This window comes from Mesoplodon mirus, assembly GCF_964341445.2.
Source record: "Mesoplodon mirus genome assembly, chromosome: X".
Classification (NCBI taxonomy): domain Eukaryota; kingdom Metazoa; phylum Chordata; class Mammalia; order Artiodactyla; family Ziphiidae; genus Mesoplodon; species Mesoplodon mirus.
Genome location: NC_138981.1, coordinates 76,192,403 through 76,204,335, shown reverse-complemented (window position 1 = coordinate 76,204,335; position 11,933 = coordinate 76,192,403). Strand labels below are relative to the sequence as shown.

Genomic DNA, 11,933 nt, shown 5'->3' with positions numbered 1-11,933 from the left:
ACCTAGTGAGCAAGAAGTATCAACTACTCCAGAACTTAATGGTAAGAACTTTTCAGGTCAGCAGATGGAAAATAAACCAACAAAAATTCAAGGGTTTCTACCACAGTGAAATTTCTAGGGATTCAGCCATATGGGGAATGCACAATAAGATAAGCTATAAAAGAACCCTCCTACAACAAAAAGAGTAGCACAATGCCTACTAGGCCTCTTTGGATTTTAGAGGCAACATATATCTCATCTGGGTGTGTTATTCTGGCCAATTTACTCAGTGATCCAAAAACTTTTTGAGTTTTGAGTGAGTCCCAGAATAAGAAAATGCTCTGCAACCTATCCAGGTTTCTGTGCAAGCTGCTCTGACACTTGTGCCATATGATCTAGCAAATCCAGTGGTATTTAAATAGATAGGAATGCTGTTTGGAGACCTTGACGGGCCCCTATAGATTAATCTCGGTGCAGATACTTAGTATTTTGGAATAAAGTCCTTCCTTCTTCTGTAAATAACTAATTTCCTTTTGAGAAAGCTTTGGGATTGCTACTGGGTCTTCATAGAGATTGAATGGTTAACCATGAGGCACCAAGTTACCATGAATTCTGAGCTGCCCATTGTGAAATAAATGTTGTCTTACCTACCAAATCATAAAGTGGAGTGTATTCAAAAGCACTCCATCATCAAACGGAATTGGTATATGCGTGGCCAGGCACATGAAGACCCCAAGGAATAAGTAAGTTACTTGAAGAACTGTGCCATATGTCTGATTCCCACTCCTACAACACTACATTCTCTCTCCCAGTCTACAGCTATGTCTACATGGAGGACTCCCAAAGATCATTTGATGGAGGAAAACTAGGGGCTGGTTTACAAATGATTATGCCTGATATGCAGGCATCACCTGAAAATGGACAGCTGTAGCACTATAACACTTTTCTGGGGCATCCTTGAAGGACAATGGTAAAGTGAAATCTTTCGAGTGGGCAGAATTTTGGTTAGTGCACTTGGGTGTTCATTCTACTTAGAAGGAGAAATGATCAGATATGTAATTTCCATACTAATTTATAGTGGTAAATAATTTGGCTGGATGGTCAGGGACTTCTAAGAGATATGATTAGAAAATTAGTGGTAAGAAGATCTGGGGAAAAATGAATAGACCTCTATGACTGGGTGAAAAAAATGAAAATATTTGTCCTATGTGAATGCTCACTAAAGGGTGACCTCAGCAGAAAGGTATTTTAATAATCATATGGGTAGGATTACCCACTCAGTGGATATAAGTCAGAGTATTTTCCTAGCCAGTCCTGTCATTGCCCAATGGCTCATGAAAAAAGTGACCATGTTGACAGAGTTTGAGATTATGCAAAGGTTCAGCAACATGGACTTCTACTCACCAAGACCAACCTGAGTACAGCCTTTGCTGAGAACCCTATCTGGCGGCTACAGAGACCAACACAGAGTTCTCAATATGGCACCATTCCCCAGGCAGATTGATTGTATTGGACTGCTTCCATCACTAAAGGGACAGGATTTTCTTCTAACTAACTGGATTAGACACTTAAACAGGATATGAAATTGTCTTCCCTGCATACAATTCTTTGTCCAAAACTATCAGCCCTGTACTCAGAGGATGCTGTATGCACCATCATCGTATTCTACAGAGAATTGCTTCTGATTAAGGAACTCACTTCACAGCAAATAAAGAGACAATAGTTCCATGATTTGGGGACTCACTGCCGTTACCATGTTCCCCCCCTCATTCTGAAGCAGTGAGCTTGATACAACAGTGGAATGGCTTTTTTTCTTTTTTTTTTAAAGATTTTATTAAAGGTCTTTATAGAGCAACATCCAGACTCCAGATCCAGCGGCCAAGGAGACCCTATTATGCTGTGGGTGCCGGCTGAGGCATGGCAGGCAGCTCTGGCTTCCCACCCTTCTGTTCGGAGATGGGGGTGGTGGGCAGTATTTCATCTTTGGGTTCCACAATGCTCACGTGATCAGGCAGGGGCTTCTTAGGGCCAATCTTACCAGTTGGGTCCCAAGGCAGCATTATCTTTACCTTGATGCCCAGCATACCCTGTCTGAGCAGCACGTGGTGCACGGCAGTATCAACATAGTAGTTAACAGTGTCCCCACTGTGGATCATCAGGCCATCCACAAACTTCATGGATTTAGCCCTCTGTCCTCGGAGTTTCCCAGACACCACGACCTCGCAGCCTTTGGCCCCACTCTCCATGATGAACCGCAGCACACCATAGCAGGCCCTCCGCACAGCAAGGCCTCCTAGGAGTTTGTAACGCAGAGACTCTGCCTGGGCTATGGCACACAGACCTCTCGTGGCCACCTTTTCAGCATAAAGCTCTACACTGCCCTCAGGGAAGCCAAATCTCTTCTGAACCACAGCAGTCAATTCCCAGATCCGCCGGCCCTTCTCACCAAGAACATTCTGTGTCCTGGTGGCCAAGATAATGATTTCTGTCCTGGTTGGTGTAACTCGGACCTCAACTCCAGAGTACCCATCTTCAGCCAGCTCCCGAGTGAGAAACTCATTCAGTTAAGCTTTGAATATGCCATCAGCAACAAACTTCCTCTTCTTGGATATCTGCACCGCCATCTTGCCTCCACGCACCGCTGAAAAGAAAAGCTGGAATGGCTTTTTAAAGACTCAATTACAACACCAGCTTGGTGGCAACACTTTGCAAGGTTGGGGAGAGGTTCCTTTGTATATTCTGAATCACCATATGGTTGGTTCTCTTTCTCCCATAGCCAGGATTAACGGGTCCAAGAATCAAGGAGTTTAAATGGGAGTGGCACCACTCACTACTACCTCTAGTGATCCCCTAGTCATCCCCAGACTACTTAATTTTTTTGTTTTATCATAAGAGTAGATGAATGACATATTAGTAAATGTACTTTCACTTTTACAAGTAAATGTGTCCAATTTATATTAATTTGATATCAGAATCATCATACAATTTATAAAATTATAGTTTATTAGTCACCACTGAATTAATTTTTAAATAGTATTTTAATTTTTAAAATATCTAGAAATAGATCTTAATTTTCACATTAATGGTTAGGCAAAATGCTGAAAATATAGGCAGCTGAGTACTGTCTCCATGAATCAATAATGAATCATTGAAATTTACACATTTTATTATATTATTCAAACTGGGACAAAGAGCTAAGAGCTATTCATAACACAGGTATCTTTTACACATAAATATTTTCTTTTTTCTCTAGTTTTTATTTATAAAAAATAAAGCTGCTATGAATATTCTTGTACACGTCTCTGTATGGGCATATACTGTCCTTTCTTTTCTGTAAACATCTGAGAGTAGAATGATTGGGTCACAAGGTAGGTATGTGTTTAAAGTGTTTCATCCTGTGTATTTGAAGTCATTCTGAACTTACCAAAGATTTGAAAATATATTACAGGAAGTTTGCATATACTCTTTGACTGCATTCCCCTAATGTTAATATTTTACATAATCGTGGTACATTTATCAAACTTAGAAATTAATATTGGTATATTATTATTAACTAAATCACAGACATTTTTTAGATTTCTCCAGCTTTTTTTCTACCTGTGTCATTTTCTTGCTCTAGAATTTAATCTAAAAACACACATTACATTTAGTTGTCATGGCTATTCTTTATGTTTTGAGCACAATAATATCAATCAAATGAAGTTCCTGAAGTTTAGGTTACATAATTAACTTCTGGTTTAAGGAGGACCGAAAGATTCATAAAGATGAAACCTACATTTTAGCATGTATTATTTAACCCTTTTGAGTCAGTCTGTAATCATACCAGACTATTAAAAATCAGCATGTTGCAAAGTCTTCAGAAAAAGTGATTAACTAAGTTATTTCTTGTTATAAAGTCTGTCTTATACTTGTCAAATGTATTATTGGCTGCAAGAAACAAGTTATATTTGAATAAGTAGTCAAAATTTAAGCATTTCAAAAGAAAAAAGGAGCTGAAGGATAATGCAAAAGTAATGGTAGGGTAATGCTGGGGCATTCATTAAAGAGAGAAATTGACTTCTGAAAGTTATTCTTACTTTCCTTTTTCAATGAAGTTTGGGTTAATTAATTACACAGCACAAAGAAAAAATAGGAAATTTATTTATTTATTTGTTTGTTTGTTTGTTTGTTTATATGTGATATATATAATGCTTTCTATGTGCCAGTCAATTCTCAGAACAAATTGCTGTTAGTAACTCATTTCATTTTCACAATAATCCTGTGAAGTAGGCATTATTATCATTTTTAATTGAAAATAAGATATTAAGAATTCAAGCAAGTAGTTCTTAAAACTCTAAATGGCCAAGACAGAATTTCAATATAGCAATCTGATTTCAGTTGATGTCTCTTAAACAATAAACTCTGATTTAAATGTAAAAATATATAAATGTTACTAGTTTTAGTATATACCGAATACTATCTTAATATTTTACATGTATTATTGCATTTAATGTCCACAATTCATCCTATGAGATAGGTACTATTATCATTTTTATTTTATAGTTCAGCAAACTAAGGTAGGATGGTTAAGCATCATGCCTAATTTCATATAATAATAGGTAGTAGAGTTGGGGTTTGTTCTCAGAGAATGTTAACTCTAGAGCCTGACCTCTAGGCTGCTATACTAGTGGCTAAGAGCATGGACTTCGGAGATAGAGCTTACATTTATAGATTTGAGAGGGAGGAATATCACAGCGACTAAAAAATTTTATCCAGTTAAGTTGATTTGAATATTGTATTCTCCAGTTTTACATAAATTAACAGTCACAAAATGCACAAATGCATTAAAATTCTTGCAAAGAAAATTGAAAATAAAAATAATGTAAGCATGAGTGACAAGTCTAAGATTCGACACTTTTACTCCATCGGCCACATTAAAAGATTTTTAAAACAGACAATCTAGTCAGATTTTATAAGAAATTAACCAAAATACTGAATTTATCATGAAGAATATATGCTAAAATGCCCGTGACTAATATTATGTGGCACCTCTAGGCAATTTATGGTATATGTATGGAACTGTAACAATTTGTAAGATGTTTAAAGACTAATTTCTCTAATATTCATAGAAATTTCTGGAATATTTTCAGTAATATTTAAAGTCTGGAATACTGAATCCAGTACTTTACAAAATTGACTATATGATAAATATTTACAAACTTCTTTCAGGGTTTCTCTCTATGAACAAAAGATAAAATGTTTATGCACCATAATAGAAACACTGTCCTTCCTGCTTTTGTATAAATGGCTGAAGTAATTTATTGAAAAAGATATGGTTGCAACTAAAATGCAGTTCGTTTCAACAAATATTGTTGGAAGACATATATAAAATATTGCTGAATATCTATAGATAAAGACTTTAAAATCATGTAGGTTAAGTGAGCTTTTCCACATTTTATAAAAGTAAATATATTTCTAACATGTTGCAAATAATAGTTACTGGATTCTGTTTAAATAAACTGTGCAAATACTCCTTTTCTATGAACCAGTTAAAAACAACAACAACAAAAACAGGTGTATCTGAGATGGTATATATTCTTACCAGTAATGATTTATTTAATAAAAACAATGTTTGATGGGAAATTTTATAAATGTAAACACTGAAGGAAGAACTGTTTTACATAGACTAATAGAAGGATACCAGGCTAATTATACAAAGGTAGCAGTACACATATAGTTACAAAGAAATTGAAACTGTATATAGATGAGCTATGCATTTTTTCTTTCACATAAAGACAAGTGCTCAAAATTTGTTGATTTCTGTGATGAAAAATGCCTGTTAACTTTCTAGTAGATTTTATGAAAAAATAAATGCTCAACTTATTTTTTAACACAGCCATTTTCAAACATTTTGTTTTCAAGACTTCTTTACAGTATTAAAAATTATTGAGGGCCCCAAAGAGTTCTGTTTCATGTGAGTTAATATCTATCAATATTTATTGTATTAGGAATGAAAACTGAGAATTTAAAAAACATTTTATATATTAATTCAGTTAAAATACAAAAAATAACCCATTGCATGCCAATGTGAGTAACATTTTTCATTTTCCAAGAAAATATTGAGGAGTGGTAGTCTTTTTACATTTTTCAAATTTCCCTAAAGTTTAGCTCAATAAAAAGTAGATGAATTCACATATTTGCTTCTGCATTCAATGTGCTGTGACATGTTGTTTTGGTGGAAGCACATGAAGGAAATCTGATCTCACTAAGATATATAATTACAAAGGTGAAGAAATTTTAAATTTTGAGATAATTGTGGAAATTCTTTGAAAAATACAGCAAAAAATTACAAGAAGTAGTTTCCTAAATTTTAGTTGTAATGTGGAATCTGAAACCATATCTGTTACATTAAAATCTATTCATCTACCTTATACTCTGAATACAACTTTTTAACCCAGGCAAGATTTCATAATGCCAGGAATTAACCAGTTGAAAAATATTGGTGAGTTATGCAGAATTTCCAAATATTGCAACACCATATTATAATACATATAATATAAGAATATGTAAATATATACAGGTTTCCCTCACTATCTGAAAGTAGAGCATTCCTATGAAACGTTTCATTACCTGAAAGGACATAAATCAAAGAAGCAATTATCTTAAGACACATCTTGCTAACAGATGCAAAAAATAAATGAAGATCAAGAAGAAATGCTCATAGACACAGTTCAAAGTTATAGCAGATACTGAGATGTTGAGTGTAGTTCCCAGGTAAGGAGGTAAGGAGCTTGGCTGTGCCATTCTCGCTGCTCTGGGTGCCCAGTGCCTCTGTAACAGCTCGCTGCAAAACAAATGCTGAACACTATTTTCGATTTTCACCTTTTCTCATAAAACCAAATATCCTCTTCAGATTTCTTCTGGACAGCAAAAGCAGCTACTAATATAGGTCTTTCATAAAGTGAAGCAGCATAAAGTGAACTTTCAAAGAACTGGGGATACCTATATATATATATATATATAATGTATTGGGAACCTGTCATGTTCACAGTGGTGAATACAAGCTCACATATGCAGATACACGTTTCTTATCGTTCTAATACTCCCCTGAAAGTTTGACTTTTGTTATTGGCATAACACCGACCTTGAAGTGACAGACCCACTTATTTAATTTATGAAATAATGTCTGCCAAATATCTAGGTATCAGTAACCATACTTAGTCATTCTTGCTAGAAAGAACAGAGTTTCATTAAAAATAGGTCATCTCACAACTCAAACAATGACAAAAGTGGTTTTCCTTATGACAGCCATGGTACTTTGGCATAAAGCAAAAGTGTTTATGTATATTTTCCATTTCATTAAAACGAATGTGTGAACTTTAAATATCATCAAAACGTGTACTCAGTGGTTAAAATTTAAATAAAATTAATAATGTTTACTGCTTTTTTTACATCTTTATTGGAGTATAATTGCTTTACAATGGTGTGTTAGTTTCTGCTTTATAACAAAGTGAATCAGTTATACATATACATATGTTCCCATATCTCTTCCCTCTTGCATCTCCCTCCCTCCCACCCTCCCCATCCCCTCTAGGTGGTCACAAAGCACTGAGCTGATCTCCCTGTGCTATGAGGCTGATTCCCACTAGCTATCTATCTTACGTTTGGTAGTGTATATATGTCCATGCCACTCTCTCACTTTGTCACAGCTTAACCTCCCTCTGCATATCAAAAAGTCCATTCTCTAGTAGGTCTGTGTCTTTATTTCTGTCTTACCCCTATGTTCTTCATGACTTTTTTTTCTTAAATTCCATATATATGTGTTAGCATACAGTATTTGTCTTTCTCTTTCTGACTTACTTCACTCTGTATGACAGACTCTAGGTCTATCCACCTCATTACAAATAGCTCAATTTAGTTTCTTTTTATGGCTGAGTAATATTCCATTGTATATATGTGCCACATCTTCTTTATCCATTCATCTGATGACGGGCACTTAGGTTGCTTCCATCTCCTGGCTATTGTAAAGAGAGCTTCAATGAACATTTTGGTACATGACTCTTTTTGAATTATGGTTTTCTCAGGGTATATGCCCAGTAGTGGGATTGCTGGGTCATATGGTAGTTGTATTTGTAGTTTTTAAAGGAACCTCCATACTGTTCTCCATAGTGGCTGTACCAATTCACATTCCCACCAGCAATGCAAGGGTGTTCTCTTTTCTCCACACCCTCTCCAGCATTCATTGTTTCTAGATTTTTTGATGATGGCCATTCTAACTGGTGTGAGATGATATCTCACTGTAGTTTTGATTTGCATTTCTCTGATGATTAATGATGTTGACATTCTTAAGTAAAACTGGCATTTTTTTCATGGCTGCATGGCAGTGAAGAAATAAAACATATCCTTATACATTTTACTGTTCCAAACTTGATTTATGTTATGATGCCAGTAGTTGTTTTTGCACACATTGACACAATGAAAAACACAATGTATTATTGTGAAAAGATGAATTATTATTATGAAGATAGTTTTGATCTTATAAATCTCCTGAAAGTGTCTCATGGTCTTCCAAGATATTAGTGAACCAAATTTTGAGAATCTCTACATTAACATACAAGTGACACTTTAATAATGAGTAAAGATGTAACTGACTTTTGAAAGAAACACACGTACAGAGATCATTCTGAAAAATAATACATAAATATATACACATTGTTTTATTAGCTATTTTCCAAAAATCAATGTTATATATTTTTTTACAAAAGTGGAATATATTCTAAAGTATATAAATATTTTCCTCAGAGTTTAAGTGCATTCTGACTCTGATTATTGAATACAGAAAAATAAAACAGCTTTAGACTATCAAGAAAAACTGACATAAGATTAAACAAAAATATCTTGTGTATTGGCAGATGATTTGAAAAATAAAAATCATGATAAAATAAGCAGAGTCAATAAGCAAAATTTCCCTTTTAATCTTTGTGATTTTGTTAGTTATACTTTCATTCATGACAACCATTATAATTTTTAAAAATAAGTTAAATAATAAAGTTTATTTCTCTATTAAATAACATTTTAGTAAAGGCAAAAATGTTTTTGAATCACTATTAAATAATACAACATAAAGATTAGTTTGCATTTTAATTAATTCTTTAATTTTGTAAATTTTCTGTGTTTTGTAACATGCATAAGTTCAGGGGCACATCCTCATAATTATAATACACATATGTATAATGCATGTTTATGTGCATTTGTGTAATACATGAACACATGCATATTGGAGAAATACAGTCAACTTTGTCACGTAAATGTTGAAACTTCTTCTTCTTTCAATAGACGTGTTAGTTCTAGATATTATGCTGAAGAAGAAATGTCCTTGCAAAATTTGGAAGATAGATAAAAAGAAATAACAGTTTCAGATATTTAAGACAAATACAATTCATATATGGAATATGAATAATGCCTACAAAATATCATTCTCAGTTTTTATAGTGTTTAATTTTCCCATCACTAGTAACACTTGAGTTTTAAGAAATTACAGTTAAAAAATTAAATATGTCATCTAAATAAAGTAACTTAATAACCCCAAACCATTAGGTATCCCAAATAAAAGATAAGAATTCCTCAAGAGAATGAGCATGAGGGAGTTTCTTTGAAGAATATGCCTGTGTGAAATGATGCAGGGGAAATATGGGTGGGGAATGGCAGATGGTCAGAAGAGTAGAGCAACTCTCAGAACATTTCCTATTCTCAAATTTTCCTATAGTCAGTACTGTAGATAATTTTTTGTTAGTATTCAAAGTGAAATGAAATTGAAGTAATACATTCATTGGAGCCAAAAACAAGTCCTGCATCTCGTTTTTATTTAAAGAAAAAATGTGTTTTGAATTTCACTTTAACATATATTTTATGAAGTCAAATTATTTAAGAGCTTTAGAATTTTAAAGGCAAGTTTTAGACATGGTAACTATTTCGAACATGCAGATTTAGGATGAAAAATCTATTTGGGTTTAAAATAATGGACAAGTCTACGTAGAACAAGCACTGTACAATGTTATATATTAAATAGAAATGAAAGTAAATGACATCATTGTGGCCATAGGCCTGTTAAGTGAAAAAAATAAATCTCCATTACAAACTAGAAAAAAACAATCACTTAATCATCTGTCAGTCTCCAGAGAAAATGAGCTAGTTCCTGAGACAGACAAACATCTGGCAATTTTTCTGGAACACTTTATCTTTATGCCCTTACAAAAGGTGAAGTAGACATAACCCCTCATTTCATCTCCCAAAACTGAAATATAATCAAGATTTTTCATAATTTGTGTTGAAATCTCTATCACCATTTACCCAAAAGAACAAAATGACATTCATTAATTAACTTCACTTGTTGTTAAATATTATTTAGGATGTCCTCATCTTTCCTCTTAAGATATGAAGATTAAATTATTCTAGATGATAAAATATGTAGCTACTTTGCCAATTTATATTGGCAAAATACAAAACTTGGTCTCTGGGAGGTTATTTTGAAAACTACTGTTAATCATTTGAAACTGAAAGGCATTTAAAGTAAAATACATTGCATCGTTCTAATTATTTTCCTATTGACATAAAATATAACTTCACAAAGTACATGATTTTGACAATAAAATTACTGAAGTGACCTAAATTTTTTTTAAAAAGTTATAACAACTTCTCTTTCTGGCACTATACTGTAGTGAGCTAGATATTCTGAAGGAACTCCCTGCTTCAAAACAACCAAAACCTTCATGAAATATGATTTGAAATGTATTGTTTGCCTCACAGGAAGGGAAGAAAAACTCTCTATCCTCCCCTCTTGCTCCCCCCACCAAAAAAAATCAGTAAATACGCATAACACAGTCTTTGTGCTGGATTGTGTTATTAATCAACTTGTTTAAGTATAAAGCCTACACTACTCAAAATCTCTTGCCTGCATTCTTATGCATTAGAGTTGGCTAAAAGATAAACTTGCACAGGTTTTAAAGGGCCGAAATCAAGCAGTGACCATTATTATAATAATATTGTTATAGTCATATACAGTGACAGACAGATACAGTTGTGACAGACAGGTCACAGCTTGTCTTATTCTCCTCTACTTTTACCCAGTTCATCTCTGACAGTTCTTCTCTGATTATCAGCCACAATACCAGGTCCCCCAACAGATGTTTGGCTGTGGACCCAGAGAGGCAGTAACTGTACAGACATCAATTTCCTATAATAATGAGAAAAATAATGATATCTAACTCAGAATGGGGTGGAGTAAAATGCTTGACCAGAGTAATATGTAGGTCCACAGAGAAGTAATCTAAGTAAAATTATTTAATGCTTTTGTAATTTTCCAGGAAAACAGGGAAAAAGCTATTATTAAAATCTAATTATGTGTCAAAAAATTTCCCAGTAACCACTAAAAGCAAGGAACAGACTATAGAAGTTCAAAATCAGTAGCAAGGGAAAAATGATCGGAGAATAGTGACCCAAAACTTTCCGTCAGTTGTTTGAAAGCAAAGGAGAAAATGAAATATGGAAGAAAAAAATAAAGGAGGGAATCCACACATAAGACTATAGAATCAAGTCTAAATATATTAATAATCACAGTAAATGCAAATAGATAAATTTACCATTTAAAAAACACAAACTGAAATAGAGTATTGAAAAGAAGAAGAAAAGAAAAGAAGAATCATCCAATTTTTTTAAAGAGGCATGCATAAAACACAAGGTCACAGAAAGATTAAAAGTCAAAGGATGGTGTTTCTAATATGGAAACAGTGTTGATTCTTCCAATCCAAGAACATAGTATATCTCTCCATCTGTTTGTATCATCTTTAATTTCTTTCATCAGTGCCTTATAGTTTTCTGCATATAGGTCTTTTGTCTCCTTAGGTAGGTTTATTACTAGGTGTTTTATTCCTTTTTTTACAGTGGTAAATGGGAGTGTTTCCTTAATTTTTCTTTCA

At 33.7% G+C, this 11,933-nt stretch overlaps 1 protein-coding gene across 1 annotated transcript; it reads right to left on the bottom strand.

The window, feature by feature from the left end:
- Positions 1–1,785: 1,785 nt before the first annotated feature.
- On the bottom strand, positions 1,786–2,627 carry LOC309796547 (small ribosomal subunit protein uS3-like). The gene has a single exon (XM_082609786.1). It carries the CDS (start codon positions 2,223–2,225, stop codon positions 1,872–1,874), a length of 354 nt encoding a protein of 117 aa, XP_082465912.1. The 5' UTR covers positions 2,226–2,627; the 3' UTR covers positions 1,786–1,871.
- Positions 2,628–11,933: the final 9,306 nt, after the last annotated feature.